This window comes from Plecotus auritus (genome assembly GCF_963455305.1).
Source record: "Plecotus auritus genome assembly, chromosome: 4".
Taxonomy (NCBI): domain Eukaryota; kingdom Metazoa; phylum Chordata; class Mammalia; order Chiroptera; family Vespertilionidae; genus Plecotus; species Plecotus auritus.
The window spans coordinates 22763374-22782613 of NC_137775.1; the positions used below are offsets into that span (position 1 = coordinate 22763374).

The following is a 19240-nucleotide window of genomic DNA, read 5'->3' on the forward strand; positions in this document are numbered from 1 at the left end:
TAATGACTATTGTCGCAGTTTAATTATTAATAGTACCCCCTTTTACTCTAAAAAGTACACTAATTGGAATTAACAAACATATAAGTTAATTCTTTCTAAAAATGGATGCTATTTTATTTCAACTCTAAGACAGAAGTTACGAAACTTTGTAAAAAATCATAGGTAGAATATATAAAAAGTAAACTCACCTTTTTCATATGTTGGATTGTCATAATGAACTTCCAGGAGCACATAATGAGGATCTAAGGGAGTGCCGAGGGACAACCCAACATGAGGTGGATAGGAAAAAGCCTAAATTAGGAAAATTTAATGAGACAGTGCCCTGTGAAAGTCCCTGACAGTTCTACTCTTCTCAAAAATCAACCATTCTCAAAGAGATTTCAACATACTGAAACTCCAACAATCTATAGTTGATAAAATAAAATGGCTTAAGAAAAAAATTACTTTCCTTGGAAAGAAAAATAAGCCACCCTCGTATCAAAAATAGTGTATAGAGCCCTAGCCAGTTTTGCTCAGGGGATAGAGCATCAGACTGCAGACTGAAGGGTCCCGGGTTTTATTCTGGTCAAGGGCACATGCCCAGGGTGGCCGGCTTGATCCCCAGTAGGGAATGTGCAGGAGACAGTTGATCAATGATTCTCTCTCATTATTGATGTTTCTATCTCTCTCCCCTTCTCCCTCTCTGAAATCAATAAAAATATATATTTGAAAAATAATAGTGTATAAAGCTTTACTTATAAGTACATTTTGGAATCATAAGGGAAAAAATGATCACTTAAGTATGTTACATCTCATTAATCATTAACCCCACCTCTCCACCAATGGCCCAGGCAAAAATCACAGTCTCGCAGGTGTGGAAGGCATCGGGCATGTTAGGGTGGTAGCACTCATGGCTGTAGTCCAGAACGCTGTCGTTCAAGTTGCTGTTGCACTGATAGAGCAGGATGTGATGGACCAGACTCTCATGGCCTCTCTGTATCACGGGCTCAACCTACACATGCACAAAGCAGAGGGAGGATGGGATGAATTAAATCTGTAATACTACCAACAGTAAAAAGTATATACCATTTGCAACAGCATGGATGGAACTGGAGAGCATTATGTTAAGTGAAATAAGCCAGTCAGAGAAAGATAAATATTACATGATCTCACTCATTTGTGGAATATAATGAACAACATAAACTGATGAACAAAAACAGATCCAGAGACAGAGAAGCATCAATCAGACCGTCAAACCTCAGAGGGAAGGTAGGGGAGGGTGGGGGTAAGAGGGAGAGATCAACCAAAGGACTTATATGCATGCATATAAGCCTAACCAATGGACACAGACACCAGGGGGGTGAGGGCATGAGTGGGGTGGTGGGGGGCAATGGGGAGATAAGGACACATATGTAATACCTTAATCAATAAAGAAAAAATAATAATAAAATAAAATAATAAAAAAGTATATGGAAACTCTCTGTACTTTCTGTGTAATTTTCTGTAAACCTAAGCTCTAAGAAATAAAGCCTATTAATTAAAGCAAATAAATAAATAAATAAATAAATCTGCCTACCACACCACACAAGCATCAAACTAGCATAAATGATTATCAGTTTTCAAGAAATGGTTTTTCTCAAGCATGTAAAGGTTATGTGGTTCAGGTATAATTTGTTGTGAAGATGATGATGACAATGATGATGATTATGATGACAACCATGGCAACAGCACAGAGGAGATAACCGTTTATCCAAGAATCATAGGACTTGATTAATCTGTTGTTCTTTAACTTACTTTTGTTTCCCTTGCCATTCTGCATAACAGATGTTTCAAAACTTGCTTTCCCTCTTCTAGGTTATACTTTTTCCTGGCTCTTCTTCCCTCTTTTTTTTCAAGTAGAAAAAAAATCAAGGCTCTATAGGCATAAACTCCCTCAGCCTCCCTCTCTCCCCCCTCAAAATGTTGTCTTCACTAATCCCTACTGGAGGTGATAGATGATATCTCATTCATCTATTTATCTATCTATCTTTCTGATGCTGAGCATAGAGCTGGACACAAAGTAAAGCTCAATAATGGATATTTTTATTTTAGGATTTTTAGAAACAAATTCTATTTTCTCTGATAGTAAAAGTAGAATTTGGGAGGAAGGAAAAAGAAAACATTGTAGTGGTGTGCTCCTGTGACACCTCTCAAAATAGAGGAGGGGAGGTAGAAACCGGTGAAAATAGAATAAGCAGTGAAGCTAGGCCTCATGGTGAAAGCACGGTCCATGAGAGCAGGCTCTTTCCATCCTCCCTTCTGTGAGTTCCCTTCATAACACTCTTCCACTGCAGTCCAGGAGCTCAGAGAGAGCTAACCATATCCTCACATCACAAAGAGCCTTATATCCAGAGCAAGTACTTAGCCTAGCTGGGTCATTGGTGTTGCCATCGGTCACATGGTTCTTAAAACCTTCTGTTTATCTGACACAGAATCCCTGATGTGCTCCTAAATTTCCAAAAGGTTAGCTGTGTTAGGGCTCATCCACATTTATGCTTTTAGCCTCCACTACTCAAATGCAGGTAATGCATTTTGAAACTCTTGCTTGTTCTCTGCTTCAGATATGCATGCAAAGATGAAGTGTTTTCAGCTGTTTTCTCTTAAGGCTTTCATTTTTATTTTCTACAGAATTTTTAAAAATAGTAAAATCTAAGCAGCAGAAGAGGGAAATGTTACATAGTAGGTAGAGATCTGAATAGGCAGTCAGGGACTTGAGTTTTTAAATCCAACTTTATTTTGTGTTGCAAGTGAGTCATGCCTTACTTACCATATGCACATTTTTAACATCACATACACAGAAATGACATTGCGCATGGCTTTGTCTGCACTTGTCTTTAAAACACTGTGTGCCCTGAAGGCAGAAACAATTTTTTTTTAACTTGGAAATGACAGTTATGATTCGAGCATGGTTGCCTAATATACAATGATTACACAAAAGGGTAACCCAGAATGTCTATTAGATTTTAGTTTCCACATGTAGTTTAAGCTTTCTTGTGAGAGTTGGTTTATTTGGGAACCTCAGTACTCCAAGGGGGACAGGGCACTGCTAATATGTACACAGTAAAATATTTAGGCACATGCGAGCTTTTTGCTAAGTCTCTTATAAGTTCAGGAAGAACCTGTAGGTTGTACTGAGCTCTACAAAGTACAAAAGGAGTTGTTAGGACAAAATAGTTGGCTGTTGCCAAGGCACCCACAGAAACTAGTAGCCTTCATTGAGGCATAGCAATAGTGAGCTAAGAGTGTGCATGCAGAAATGTGAGGATGGGTGTTGCCTGGCATTAACGTGCATAAAAAATGGGCGAGGAACCTGAATAAGCACTTCTCCAAAGAGGACATACAGATGGCCAATAGGCATATGAAAAGATGCTCAATGTCACTAATCATCAGAGAAATGCAAATTTAAAGCACAATGAAATACTACCTCACACCTGTCAGAATGGCTATCATCAATAAATCAACCAACAAGTACTGGCGAGAATGTGGAGAAAAGGGAACCCTTGTGCACTGTTGGTGGGAATGCAGATTGGTGTAGCCACTGTGGAAAGCAGTACAGAGTTACCTCAAAAAATTAAAAATGGAACCACCTTATGACCCAACGATTCCACTACTGGAAATTTATCCTAAGAAACTCAAAACACTAATTTGAATTAATATATGCACCCCTATGTTCATTGCAGTGTTATCTACAATAACCAAGATCTGGAAGCAGCCCAAGCACCCATCAGCAGATGAGTGGATAAAAAAGCTATGGTACATTTGCACAATGGAAGACTACTTGGCCATAAAAAGAAGGAAATCTTACCCTTTGCAACAGCATGGATGGACCTGGAGAGCATTATGCTAAGTGAAATAAGCCAGTGAGAGAAAGACAAGTACCATATAATTTCACTCATATGTGACTCTAATGAACAAAATCAGTGGTTGGCAAACTGCGGCTCTGTTGACTAATGAGTTTGCCGACTACTGCCTTAGGGGAAAACACTTAAAAACATTTTAATAATGTACTAATGTCTTTAACCTGAAGTCAAAACTTCTGGGTAAGGGTAATGCCTTACAGCAGTGGTCAGCAAACTCATTAGTCAACAGAGCGGCAAACCGCGGCTTGCGAGCTGCATGTGGCTCGCGAGCCACAGTTTGCCAACCACTGAACAAAATGAACTAAGAAGACAAACAGTGACAGACTCATAGAAGACATGGTGACAGCTGTTGGGGAGTGGGGGCAGGCAAGCAGAGGGAGAGAGAGAGAGAGGAAAAAAAAAAAAGAGAAAACTCACGGACATGAATAACAGTGTGGTGATTTCCAGGGGGAAACGGGGAGGAAGATGGAGGGTTATAGGGGGCTAAATGGTAATGTAAGGAGACTTGACTTGGGGTGTTGAACACACAATACAGTGTACAGATGTTGTGTTGTAGAATTGTGCACCTGAAACCTGTATAATTTTGATAACCAATGTCCCCCCGAGTAAATTCAAAGAATAAAAAGATGCCTCAGATAAACTCTTCTCCTTCTTCTTCTTCTTCTTCTTCTTCTTATTATTATTATTATTATTATTATTATTATTATTATTATTATTTTAGAGAAAAGCTTCTCTTATTCATGAAAGATGGAGAAAACATAGATGAAATGTTCCATAAACACCAATAAAGTGGAAAAAAGTATTCTGTCCCTATTATGTTACAACTGGCTTCATCTCTTTTCTCTCATTACTCTGAATGACAGCTTGAATTTCACTGAACAATCATAATACAATGCTTGAAGATTAACACATATAGCTGCAAAATTAATACTTATTCATCTCAGCCCCAGGTAAAAAACTGCAAAAATACAAAGCAAACTTAGATGTAATGACAGTGCAAGATAAGAGCTTCAACACCCTTTATAAGATCGTGCTAATTCTTTTAACTCTAAAGAACTGCATAGAAGAGTAAATAAATTAAAGAGTAAATAAATTAAATTACATTTATTTAAGAAACTATCTAAAGTGTTATTTAAACTTGCATATATAGAGTTCAAAGGTGTAAGACAAACAATTTAATTTTGATTTTTATAAACGCAAAAATGGTAAATATATTTGGGAGAAAAAGCAGCTTTCACTAAGTACCAACATAATGGACTAAATCAACCAGATTGCATATAAAAGAGTTTCTTAGAAAAGTTCCATTAAAAGTAAAGGCAGAAGTAACCTTAATTAAATAAGAAGCATACAATCCCACAGAGCTTCCTTCCATGCCTACAGTGTGGGGATGCCAGTGGATCACTCCCAGTCCCCAAATGATGGCTGCTAGTTAGTTACCTTCTGCTTCCTCAGCTAGTTCCACAAACACCGGAAGCAGTCCTGGCCCTGCGTGATATTCTTCTTCAGCTCCAGTAACGTTGAGCACTGTCTGAGGAAGGAGAGGTTGGCACACAAGTGCTCCCCAACACATCCTACTCATTGGCTGCATGCAGGTGTTAAACACTATTCTTTCTTGTCTATTCAGTAACTGTCCGTGGGAAACAGACTTTTCCTTTCACATCACTGTGGTGTTTGAAACAATGGCACAGCTATGCATTTTTGTATTAAAAATATTTCTGAGAAAAATAAGGCTGCAACGAATCCGTGCTATAAGGAGCAGCACTTCAAAAGGGTGCCCTATTTTGCTCACTTCGCAGATGTCACATTATTATCACAAGCAAGTGTGAATGCCAAGGGCTGCCTCTATTCAAAAAATACTAAACTTACAGAAATTGTCAAAGAAGGTATGGCAACATAAAGTATGTAAATAGAGATAAACTGGTCTTTCTGAGGCTGAAATGCACATTTAAATTTTGTTTTAGGCTGCCTCTAGGATTGCAGAAGAAATAAAAACCAATGAATATAAAGCAGTGCATGTGGAAGTGGGTGGCAATGACACAAACACCGGATGACATATTAAAGCCATGTTACTCATCACTGTGTTCTTGATCACGTAAGTGGGATTTACAGACCCGCCTTCATATGCAATAGATGCCAGGCCAGGATGGCCTGGCGGCTGGAGGTTAGCTATTAACCTCGGTGCCTAGTAAAGGAACAGCCCAGGAACCAAAACACAGGTGCAAGGAGAGAAAAGAAGAGCTGCTAAGCATAGCCACGGCCAAGGTGGAAATTAACACTGACCATAAAACTGAGGCTGGAAAGTGAAAAGCTCCAATATGTATACTGTTCCCTGTGACCTGTCCTCTGCTCTTACCCTCTTTATCCAGGTCAAATGTGTCTAGCACACTCCCTGCAACACAGACCCTGCTTAATAACTGTTTATTGAATGGAAGTGAGTAAATAATCCCCTTTCTCTGAAGCCTTCATCAATATGCCGAGTCATCAAATTCAAATTAATTCATTTCTTGATTGTCTCAATTCCTTAGACCTACCCTGCATTGCACTTCAGCAACCCCACTGTCACTGTCCCACCCGGGGCTACACTCGCTCTGAAATTCTCTTTCCATCCCGCTTCCCTGCTCTTTTAGTCCTTTCACCCCTTCCAGTCACTCAACACACCACTTTTTCCCAGGAGACAACTTGAACGACTTACTCACCAGGTCCTAACAATTGACCCAGGTGCTCACAACTGTCAATCAATCCTGTAATCTGCCCCTTCTGAAGGGATACTGAAGATACTTTCACAACCATTCACATAAGACCTAAAAATTCCTGATTCACACCTTTGCCTCCATGCATCAGTCTGTCTTTCTTTTGCTCTGCATTCTGCTCCTTGGCTATAAATGGGCATAACCTGTTTGGTGCAGGGTACAATTTCCAGGGAATGGGAGAACTTTGTTCCCATTGCAAGCCTTTAAAAATCTGTACATACTTCCTAATAATGACTCAATTATTTTGGTGAGAGAGGAAGGAATATCTATCTACTCTAGCTACATGAGGCTAGTTGGGTCCGCAGGCCAATGCTCTAAACACTGAGCCAAACCAGCCAGTGCCAAATATGTACATTTTATACCTAGGTCATAATTGTCCCTCCATTGGTTTGTGACATGAACTTATCACAAATATCCATGCTCCCCTTTAAATGATTGAGATGAAGTAGGTTTCATTATCTATAGCTAAATACATGTGTACTAGTATTTTGCTTTTGTTTTTATTTTGTGGAACAAAAAAGGGGAAAATCCCCTTCTTGACTTATTTAAATACACTAAGCTCAGTGTGAGAAAAACAGGAGGTTATTAGAGGTCTTACAAATAATTTCCCTATACTTATTTTCCAAGGTCCACCCATTTAAGATGTTGCTTGTTGAAACATGAGTGGAACATAGCTCTCCACAAACAACTTGCAATTCAATAACTTAAAATTAAAACAAAAGGAGAGAAGCGATGGGTGGACTCTGTAATGAGCTGGAAATTTTGTAAATTCCCATCACTTTTATTCTTGTCTGTTCTTGTTCCTGGCATCAGGCCTTACACTGTCACCTGAGGCACAGGTTGCTACCCAAATAAGAGCTAGTAAACCATCTCCAACAGAGGTTATCCAAAGAGCAGCTGGCTCATAAAGAGATGCTGCCTTGGAGACATTTCAGCCAGACCTAGCAGTGTAGACAGATGATTATAAGACCATGCTGATGTATAGCAGGGTAGGGGTATTCAATTTGTAAGAAGCAATCAAATTGAGTAAAAGAATGAGTGTCCCACAGCTAATCCACTCTGAAAAAGGTCAGGTTCCAAGTAAAACCTGACTTGCTGATTTGATGTCAGGGGCCACAGTTTGAGTGGATTTGGCAGCTACAGCTCAGGATATGCTGGTCAAGTGGGATAGAAATGAAGAAAAGGGGAGAACTGGGAGAGAGTTCATTATGTTGGGAAATAATTAAACCCCTGCTGCAACCCTGAGTTTTCCTGGGAGGTACCCAGGAAAGGATCTTTTCTTGGGATTTTCAAACTATGAAAACAAAAATAAAACAAAACAAAAATCACCCTCCAGAAGCCAGAGACTGTAGAAGCCAGTGTGTAGTGAGATACAAGACAGCACACAGAAAAATTCCAAAGACAAGACAAGACAGTCCTGGCAGGGTTTGAGCACCTAAGTTGCCTCTGAAGCCAGCTGCATCTGCCATTCTGTGACTTGCTTAATCAATCTTTCCTCTTATTTCATTAGTCAATACATCCCTTGCTATGTCCTAAGCTAGATCAGGTTGGGTTTCTGTTACTTGCAACCAAGAGCCCTCACTAATACCCAAACACAAGTATCTATCTAATCAATTCATCAAGCTGTATGTGCGATCTGAAATTACCCTTTTTTTTCCTCAGGAAATTTGCCATATAAAACAGCTTTTGTTTTACTCATCCATCTTAATTGGATCTGGATGAGTTAGTAACAACATTACTTCAATAAATGCCCTTGAAAAGCAATATGGGGCGAGGTGGGAAATCACCCCCTATAATCCACACAAATGTCTTTCTCCCTGGCTTATGGATTCCTGAAGTTCCATTATAGGTACATAGTATTAATGCTGTTTTCTTTACAAATATGCAATGACCTTCAAGAGAGGTAAAACATTATGATTTACAGTCATTTATTTGAAATGTAAATTAATTTGGTTCTTTTGCTGAACACGTCAAGAATATAAAAACAAACAGAACAGAACAGCAAATGATGTTTACGAAAGTGTATAACATAGTATGCTTACTGTATATATTGTTCTTTGAATTTTTTAAAATATATTTTATTGATATTTTACAGAGAGAAAAAGAGAGGGATAGAGAGCTAGAAACATTGATGAGAGAGAAACATCAATCAGCTGCCTCCTGCACACCTCCCACTGGGGATGTGCCCACATCCAAGGTACATGCCCTTGACCGAAATCGAACCCGGGACCCTTTAGTCTGCAGGCCGACGCTCTATCCACTGAGCCAAACCGGTTTCGGCTGTTCTTTGAATTTTTAACAGACTACTCATGAACTCTAAGGTAGCTTCTGGGACTATTTTAACATACACATTAATTTTCAGTTACCTGAGATATTCAGTAAACTGGAGATCACCTAAATACTCTAAGAAATTTTAAATTAACACCTATATGGCCAGAAAGGAGTAGTGGAAAAACCAGGCAGTCAGAAGACCTCATTCACTTCTTAGCTGTGTCACTAACCAGCTGTGTGATGTGACCTCTTAGCAAGTCCCATCCCACCAGCTCTTACTTTCTATCAGTCTCTAATCCTCAAAACAACCTTATGAACTTATTTATTATTCATTTTATATATGCAGAAAATTAAACACATGTAAGTTAAGAAACTTGCCCAAGTGTCAGAGGCCAGATTCTGACCTCTGGTGGCACTGGCTCAGGAGTCAGTGGTCCTAACCACACACTGACACAGGCGTATCTTTACTGACAGGATCGTAGGTGGGGCAGTGCCAGTGCTCCACCAAGATCACTTCAGGTCCCTTTAAACTTTTCTGTGTACCCTTATTTCTAATCACTTGCACCTGTGACTCTCCTCAGAGGCCTGACCTTGAGCTCACCTTGCAGAGAGTAAGAAGTACTAGAAAATGTATATTCCTCTGGGGAAGAGGAAAGGTAAGGGAGTATGAATGTCCAGTGATCTTATGTCAGAGGAGGCCAATTCTAAACATATTTTATGTTCTCCATGGGTGCTATGGACTGAATATTTGTGTCCACCCCAAAAAATTTGTATTGAAATTCTAACCCTCAAGGTGATGGTATTAGAAGATGAAGCCAGTGGTAGGGCATGAAGGCAGATCCCTCATAAGTGGGGTTAGTATCTTTACAAAAGAGAGTCCAGAGAGCTCCCTCACCCCTTCTACCATGTGAGGACCCAGTGAGAAGACAGCCATCGATGAGGAAGCAGTCCTCACTTGACACCAAATCTGCAGGTGCCTTGATCTTGGACCCCAGTCTCCAGAACTCTGAGAAATCAATTTCTGTTGTTTATAAGCCAAGTCTGTCCTACTCAGTTTTAGCAGCCTGAACAGACTAAGACAATGAGATTAGATTGAAGCCAAAACTACCATACCATCACACCCTTGCTCTACATTCTTCCCTTCCCTGGACTTTCCCTCCCCACAAGCATTTTCTCCTGGCACTTCCTTAATCAATCATTTGTACATAAATCCTTGTCTGGAGGGACTGTATCTGGGAACCCAACCTGAGACAAGTAACTTCATGAAAAAGCATTTTTTAATCACATTTTCTTGGGTTTCAATCTTGCTCCATTTCATTCATTCATTCACTCACTCATTTGTTCTCAACAAATATATCTGCAAATATTATTATTACAAGTTGGATTCTGGATTTATTAACACATTTTTGTAACACTGTGTGCATATAGATAACAAACATGTCTAGACAAGTAATCCATTCACAAGTTCCAGTGTTTAAAAATCTAATTTTAAGGTGTGAATGTTACATTCAGACAAAAAATATTGCCATGATCAAATGTTTTATTGCCAAACATGAAATATATATTTATGTGTGCAATGTCAATTTATTTCAGATTTGATTTTCAAATTTGTATGTATAAGACTGAGATGTATTTTCCCTAGAGATCTTTTCCTGAAATATGACCCTTTCTCCAACAGAAATTTAGCTACATTGACACTTCTTATGTGTGTACAATTCTAAATATAAACTCTCCTTATCGTTTTGATCTGAAAATCTCTCTCAGTAAATGTCATTCATCCATGCACTCAACTAACAAACAAAAAACAAAACAAACAGTAACACCTATATATCTACCTACAATGTGTTCTTTGTTAGGTGCCAAGGGAGGAAACAAAAATGCATCCACCATTTATCTGACAGTCATACAGTTCATATTCTAGAAGAGTAGAAAAGCTAAAGCCAGAGAATGGTAGTTTCTGGTCGCCTTTCAGCATCAATTCCCCTAGAAAGCCTTCCTACCAGGATCCCAAATTTCTTAGTTATACCATTTGACTAAGCATGATTCCCCCTTCTCTTGATTGGCCTAACCCCATCGATGTGAGTCCATTCTTGAAATGAATTTAAATTGGTCCAATCACAGGACTTTTATGTGGTGGCTCACAGGAGAGCTGTCCTCTTCTGGCCCCTGGATGTGAAAGAGAGTTGGGGCTGCCATTTCTCTACCATGAGAGAAGACAAATTAACGGTGAAGAAAACACAATGTTAAGGGCAAAGCTGAAAATGAACTTGCAGCTCTTGCAATATGTAAACCTCTGGACAAATGGATTTGTTTGAAATAAACCCAAGCAACACTCAGGTGAAATAAAAATGGGTTTGATGCTGATAGTAATTACCAACAATTATGTTCTTTAATCACCTTTTGTTTCTTTCCTCTCTTTAGACAAATAATGAAAACTGAGATAAGTACCCAAATTTGGATTATGTTAGAAGCTTTGTTATTTCAGACTTCTGAAAATAATATAAAAAGGAGTTCCCAAAAGAATAAATACCTAAGTTCTATAATGTGTTTGAAAACTGAATTTTTTTTCTTGAGAACACTGACTATTTAGAGCATGCCAAAGCAATATGACTCATTCTGTTTCATATTTTTCACCTTCAACATGTCCTCAGGTTACTCTCCAGTCATAGCAATCAACTAGTCCACACCTCCTATTCATCCTACCTGAATCATACTAAGAGCCAACTGCTTATCTTCTTGGGTGCTTAGATGCTCCATTTGGACAATGCTTCTGGACAATACTCCAAATTCCAAACAGACAACTTCCCCAAATCAGCACTTTTCACCTTGTTAATCTGACTGGTAATATTCAATGGCTCCACACCACACACCACCATAGTTGATCAAGTTCATACTTTTTTCTGAGACTCAGGGCCCACTGGCTGTGTGTAACCTACACAGTCCCATATGTATGAATTCTCAGTCACGGGGATCCCTTCCCCTTATACACCATGTTCAGTCTGACCTCCATGATTTCTTTCACACTGTTTCTCCACCCAATACATCCTCTTATTCAACTTTGCTTATTAAAATCCTACTCATTCTTGAAAGCCCAGGTTTTGTTTTCACTGGATGCCCTCTCTGATTATTTTGGCTCACATTTGCTTTGTTTCTCTGAACTTCTTTCAGGAGGCAGTACTATGTGGTAGCTTGAAACCACAGACTTGGTTTGGAATCCAACCTCTGGTGCTCACAAGCTGTGTGACCTGAGGCAAATTGCTTAACCTTACTGAAACTCTGTTGTTCTTTAAAATTTATAAGATGGAAATACAAATCAACTCAATCTATTATAAAAAAAAAATAAAGGATAAAATGTGTCCAGCATATAATAATTTATAGTAAGCAATTGAAAGCTATACTCAGGTCTATACAAGTTAGCACATATATATTTTTTATTGAATGCAATTATTTCATATGTGAATTTTTTTTCTCCTTAATTGGAGTAGCAGCTCATTGTTTCACCACTTGCTAACAACTCATTATATGAAGCAGACTTTTTCAAAGCCTTTATTTTTTGTGTGTTATAATTAGGAATATATAATATCAAGACTAGATCTTGCTCGTTATTCTTTGACATGCTATTGCTTACATCTTTATAGGTGCAAGCTGTTTTTAAATTAAAAATTGAATTATTTTTGCCCGGCCTCGGTGGCTCAGTGGTTGAGTGTCAACCTAAGAACCAAGAGGTCAAAGTTTGATTCCTGGTCAGGGCATATGCCTGGGTTGCAGGCTCAATCAGTAGACAACCAACCAATGATTCTCTCTCATCATTGATGTTTCTCTCTCTCTCTCTCTCTCTCTCTCTCTCTCTCTCTCTCTCTCTCTCCCTTTCCTTTCCTCTCTGAAATCAATAAAAATATATTTTAAAAACTTCAATTCTTTTTAAGGTTAACCTGCATTTCAAAATCTGGTAACTCGTGGCATTAGAAGTACATACAGTTCAGCCAAAACCGGTTTGGCTCAGTGGATAGAGCGTCGGCCTGCGGACTGAGGGGTCCCAGGTTCGATTCTGGTCAAGGGCACGTAACTTGGTTGCGGGCACATCCCCAGTGGGAGGTGTGCAGGAGGCAGCTGATCGATGTTTCTCTCTCATCGATGTTTCTAACTCTCTATCCCTCTCCCTTCCTCTCTGTAAAAAATCAATAAAATATATTTTTTAAAAAAAGAAGTACATAAGGTTCAAAACATATAAAGTAGGCATGACTTTGCTGTTTCATACTGCAGAGAAATGGTTCAGAGAACTTCCCCAATAGTTTTATTGGTCACATGCTCTTTAATGCAACAACACCTACCTCAAAGGCATGAGTATATCTGGATTTCTGACAGTCCTATGCAAGGTACAGAGACTGCATGGACCAACATGTTTTATGGAGAATAAAAACTGCAGAAATGGGAAACATCTTACAGGATTATTGTTCCACATCTCAGAATAACAGGCAAGACAGACTGTGTGGTATAATGCCTGCACACTTCAACTTCATTTTATGTGACCCATTCTCCTATCCTAGAGAAGTGATATAAAAGTTAACAGAGAAAAGAATTAGAAGCAACACTCCGCTGAGCTAAGAAAAGTAAACACTAAATTACCAAAACAGTGGAGAAAATATTTGCAATATTTTTGTCAAACAAAGGGCTAATACCCTTAATGCAAAAAAACCAACAGTGAAAATGGACAAAGTACATGAACAAAAAGCTCATAGCAAAGAGATTACAGAGAAAAAGTCATTCATAATCAAATAAATGAAAATGAAAAGGACATGCGTTTTTCCACTTATCAGATTGACAACATTTTAAAAGTTTGTTAATAGGCAATGTTGGAGATTGTTATGGACTGAATGTTGTATCTCCCAAATTAATATATTGAAGCCCCAACCATTTACAACCCAAGAGAAGAGACCTCAAAAAGAAACGTATCTTACTGGCACCTTGAGCTTGGACTTCCCAGCCTCCAAAACCATGGGAAATCAATTTCTGTTGTTTAAAGCCACCTAGTCTTTGGGATTTTGTTACGGCAGCCTAAGCAAACTAACAGAGAGAGAAAGTATATATTGGCATAAAACTTGAAATTAATGGGTGCTGATTAAATTATGTTTACATTCAGATAATGGACTACCACACAATCATAAAAGATAGATCTACACATAATGAAGTAGAACATTTTCTAAGAGATACTGCTAAGTAAAAGGAAGTATCAAAATATATAGTGTAATCCCATTAGGGTCTAAAAACCAAACAAGAAATAAACAGACACAGACATAAAGGTACGTGATTGCATATATATAGAAAATTTCATGAAAAAAAATGTTTATGGGAAGTGAAATGTGAGTGCTATTAGTTAGAGATATTTGCTTTTCACTTTGTGGCTGTCTATATTTGAATTTTTTTACAGTGAACAAATATTAATTTTAGAATATATTTTTAAATTCTGGTTTCATCATTTACTAGTTGACTGGCCCCTGACAAGTTAATTAAACATATGAGTCTCTATTTCCTACCTCACAGTGTGATCGTGAGAATTACATGAGATATTGGAAAACCCCAAACAGTGCATGGTATATACGAAGCATTCATCAAATATAGTTCTTGTATTTCCCATCTATAATGATGTTACATGTATGCTATCATACTTAATTTTATAATATTAATATTATATAATATTTTAAAACGTTTGACATTTTTATTTCCCTATATAGTATAACATGATCTCTTTTCTTTCATAATATTAAATTAAAATTTGTTATTTAGAGCAATAATTGACCAAGATAGAGTTGGGACTAGATTTCCAGAACAACATGTGGTTACTCTGAAAACTCAATTATATCCTTTGAGTTTTTAGGCCCTTAGAATAATCTTAAACGTTTTCTTCCCAAACTGCTCTCAAGACTTCACAGCCAATGGCAATGTCACCACGTGTGGCTTTACTCCTGAGCAGGCACAGCTCCTGCCGGGAGGATCCCAGCATTGACACCCAGACCTTTCCTTGGTTCTGCATCAAACATTTTCTGTCTCTGGATCGTTTTTTGCTTTTTTGGTCTCCTTTGAAGTTACAGTCTGCTTTTGTTGTTGTTGTGTATGAGGTTCTTCTTTTTTTATGGTTTAAAGGCCTAATAATTCCATCTATGAAAGGACAGAAACTCAATTACTAACAGATGATCCTCATGATAAAACTCCACAGCCCCAAATGAGAGGAAAGAAAAAAATAGCTTTTAATTTAACCCAATACCACTTACATATAAAAATAGCCAATTTAATCTTGCGTATTTTAAAACTAACTTTATAAAACTTATTTTCACATCCTGAAACTTCTAGTGCCTGTGTTTACATATAATTTATCATAATAATTTTGGCAGTTTAAAATAAAGCATGTTATTTTAGCATTTATTCATCATAATTTAAGGGTTGTATTTCCTGATGAAATTTAATAAATGGGCCATCTTCTTTTTCTTCTGAGAGAAGGAAAATAATCATTCTCTAAGCCACAACATAGCATTGCTTTAGAACTGGTAATAAATCCAGGTCTTCAAATCATAATTTACTTCACTGAATTCTGTATCCTTCTAGGAAGTGTCTACAAGTAGCACAGCAAAACTCTTCTGTTCAGCCCTTGAATTAGACACCTAATCCACAGTGCCACAAGTTCAAAGTTCACTTGTTCCAGGGATAAGTTAGATGTTTCTGAACATTGTTTACAACTCACCATCAATGACTTGAGTCTAGATTTGAGTCATTCATTCAACAAACATTCAGTAAACAGCACTGTTAGGAACTGTGCCCATGGCTGAAGACCCAAGGCTGAGCGGGGCACAAGTGTCAGGGGCTTAAGTTTTATGGTCAGGTAGACAGGTGAGTCCCATGGAAAATGTATTGGTGCTATGGTATCAATAATAGCTACCATTTTATTTATATGTACCATGCCCGTTACACATGCTATCACATTTCATTTCATCTTTATACACGCCTAAGTCAGGTATCACTGCCTTCTTTTCACAGACAAGAATATTGAAACACCGTTAAGTACACTGAGCATACTCACACAGCTGCTGAGTAGCAGACTTGAGTTTGCACTTAAGGCTAACTGGCTTCAGTCCCATTCTCTGGGCAACTTTCTTATCTGTACTGGCTACAGTGGGAGTGTAAAGGTGGGAGGCATGATTTAAAAAGGATTGGAATAAGACTCAAAATAACTTGGCACTTTAATGTTATAGTGTTTTTACGGGAGTTTTGCCCTCTGGTTGGAAAAGGAATGATAAAGAGATGAGAAAAACTATGCTTGATCTCACAGAATTTGTGACTAACCATTACTCCAATTAAGAAATGCTGTCTTTTAGCGCTGCCCGCGTGGCTCAGTGGTTGAGCATCGACCTATGGTTCAATTCTCAGTCAGGGCATATGCCCGGGTTGCAGGCTCAGTCCCCATTGTGGAGCATGCAGGAGGCAGATGATCAATGATTCTCTCTCATCATTGATGTTTTTAACTCTCTCTCCCTCTCCCTTCCTCTCTGAAATCAATAAAAATATTTTTTTAAAATTTATATATATATAAAAAAATAAATAATGTCTTTTATACTTCAGGAAAGTTAAACAAATAAATGAATACCAGTGGATGGCTTTTGTAATTCTATCTCCTCTCTTTTTATCTGTGTATTTAAACATGAGGCCACCATAAAAAGAAGTCCTCATTTGTAAGGCAATTCCATAAAAAAGTGCAAACAACAAACTGAACTCTGTCTGAGGCTATGACTGAGTTAAACCCTTGTCTTCTTTGGGTGAATCTCATTATCAGTGGATAACCCCATAAGGAAGCCTTTGCTTAGCTTCATAAATAGGTTCACACCTAATTCACCTTTCTAAGCCCTATGTCTCCTGCTGTCTTCCAGCTATTTGAATAAGTAAGTCTTCTCTAGATGTAGGTTTCTGGAGAACAAAGCAAATGTCTTATTAAGCTTTGGGGTTATTTGTTTGCTTTTGATTTAATTTGAAAAGTCCATAGCCAGAGAAAATAACATAACACCATATATCAACTACACAGAATTAATTAGCATCCTGTCCTTTTCACTCTGTTTTTCAACTTTGCCCCCACTAACCCAGCACATTTCTCTGTTCCCACTAGGTACTCAATGGTGACCAGAATCGCCAAATTCCTACTTGAAGGTGGGTCTCAAGGACAAACTCAGGGGTCATTAGTCTGAATAGGTTTAATCTGTTATTGTTTTTCCCTAAATATGTCAGCCACCACCTTTAAATTAAACTTCAAATTACTTTTGTGATTAATATTTTTTAACAGAGTTTAAATATTCTCAGGTCTGCAATCATTTAAATCACACTAAAAATGGATTTACTTATGAAGGAAACTTAAAAAACATGGGTGATTTATTTCAGATTTTTCTCCATCAGATAAAAGCTACACTCAATCTAAACTTTCTAATTTACAACCTTCATAGGTATTCAAAAGAAATTTGCAGTTTCCGAAATGTGGCCAATCTCTTTTCTTGGCAGTTGAAAGAAGAAACCTACAGATGATCTGATAAACTGAGTTATGAAATGGTTCCAAAAGAGACCTCATCATCTTTTCTACTCCATGAACCATTACTTCTTTTAGGTTTTTATTAGTCATAACCCCTAAAATCAAATGTTTTGCCAAGTGTTTGAACTTCTACCTCCAGAACAACCCTGCGTGCATTCTCTCCTTTCTTCCAAGGCCACTGTTATAGTTGACACTGCCTTTTCCTTTCATAAACTGTCCTAATATGTCCTGGCTGACGTCTTGGCTCTAATTTTCTGTACCCTTAACTCTATAATGAACCATGCCATTCCTCCCACAAAACCCAACAGTTCTACTTTGCTTCAAGAGAAACTTACTTCTTGGCCTACTATCCACGCTCTCAGCAATCCTGTCACAAGGCCCCTTCCCCCGACACACACACCAAATTACCAAGAGTTTCTGTTCTCTGTGTCTTTGATCATGGCATTCCAGGCTTCTCAGGTCTGAATGTGGCAAAACTAAACTGTATGTATCAGAACTTGAGCTGTCGCCAGAAAGATAGCTAGATATTCTGAACGCCCCTTACTTGGAAAACACCTGGATTCTCAAAACTTAAATATGCCTTGAAATGTATTGATCAGTTCAGTAAGAAAGTAAAGAAAATTTCCCAAACTAAAAATAAAAAAATATAAAATTGAAATCAAAGTGATAAACAAAAACAGAAACTAATAAGGCTCCTATGAGAATGTGTATCTACTGGTCAAAAGGATAGGTTAATCCAATGGGGGGGGCGGGGAGAATTAACTTGACACACAACCCTTCTCCCTGCACCCTTCATTTACACATAGAACCTGGGTCCTCCAAGTTGATACAACTCCAGTGAAGTTGTGGACTAAACAACAACTACAACAACAACAACAACAAAAACAACAAACACAACTGCTAGTAAAGGTAGCCAATGAAAAAACTTTGTCTCTGGCACAGTTCTCAGTTACTGTGGACTGAATATTTATGCCCCCCAACCTCCCCAATCCATATGTTGAAGCCCTGGCTTCCAATGTGATAATATTTAAAGATGGAGGGGAAAAAATAAAGATGGGGCCTTTGAGAGGTAATTAAGATTAGATGAGGTCATAAGGGTGGGGCCCTCATGATGGGATTTATGCCTTAATAAGAAACCAGACAGCTTGATCTCCCTACCCCCAGCCCTCCACTCTCACACAAAGCAGTCATATGGGCACACAGTGAAATGGCAGCCACCTACAAGCCAAGAAGAGGCCTCAGAATGAAACCTTTCTGGCCAGCACCTTGATCTTGGTTCCAATATAGGTTAATCTGAAAATAATTATGCTGAATGAAACCAGCCAGACAATACAAAGTATATATAATATGATTTCATTTTTTAAATAAAATTCTGTCTAGCCTACAGAACAGTAAAATATATTTTCTGTTGTTTACCAGTCTATGGTATTTTGTTATGGTAACCAAGCTGACTAAGACCTGGGTAGGAAAAAAATAACAAAATCATCCCCTGGAGATGTGTAAACATAGGCCCACCCGATGTGACAGTAGGATTTGAATTTATAGGCCTGAATGGTTAGGGAAATTCAAACCAAGAAAATAAAGAATCTCTCATGGGTTACCTCCCCTGGCTTCTGGCAAAAGCATATACAAATATAATACTTCCTGGAAGAAGCATCTTCAGTCCAGTACCTTGTGATTCCCATAAATTAGGTTAATTTGGTAAAATGTGTCAAGCACTTGGGGAAACAGGAGACTATCTACAACATATTTAAATTCCCAAGGACTTGAGTTATTGA

General features: G+C 38.2%; 1 protein-coding gene across 1 annotated transcript in view; it reads right to left on the minus strand.

Annotated features, from left to right (window-relative positions):
* The window catches only part of MOXD1 (monooxygenase DBH like 1), an 85536-nt gene that overhangs the window by 26420 nt on the left and 39876 nt on the right, over nucleotides 1-19240 (minus strand). Inside the window, exons 5-6 of the mRNA XM_080664041.1 lie at nucleotides 812-991; nucleotides 189-291 (exon numbers count right to left, since the gene is read on the minus strand). Of these exons, the coding sequence (XP_080520167.1) occupies nucleotides 189-291; nucleotides 812-991 (283 nt within the window). The remainder of the gene's footprint in view (nucleotides 1-188; nucleotides 292-811; nucleotides 992-19240) is intronic.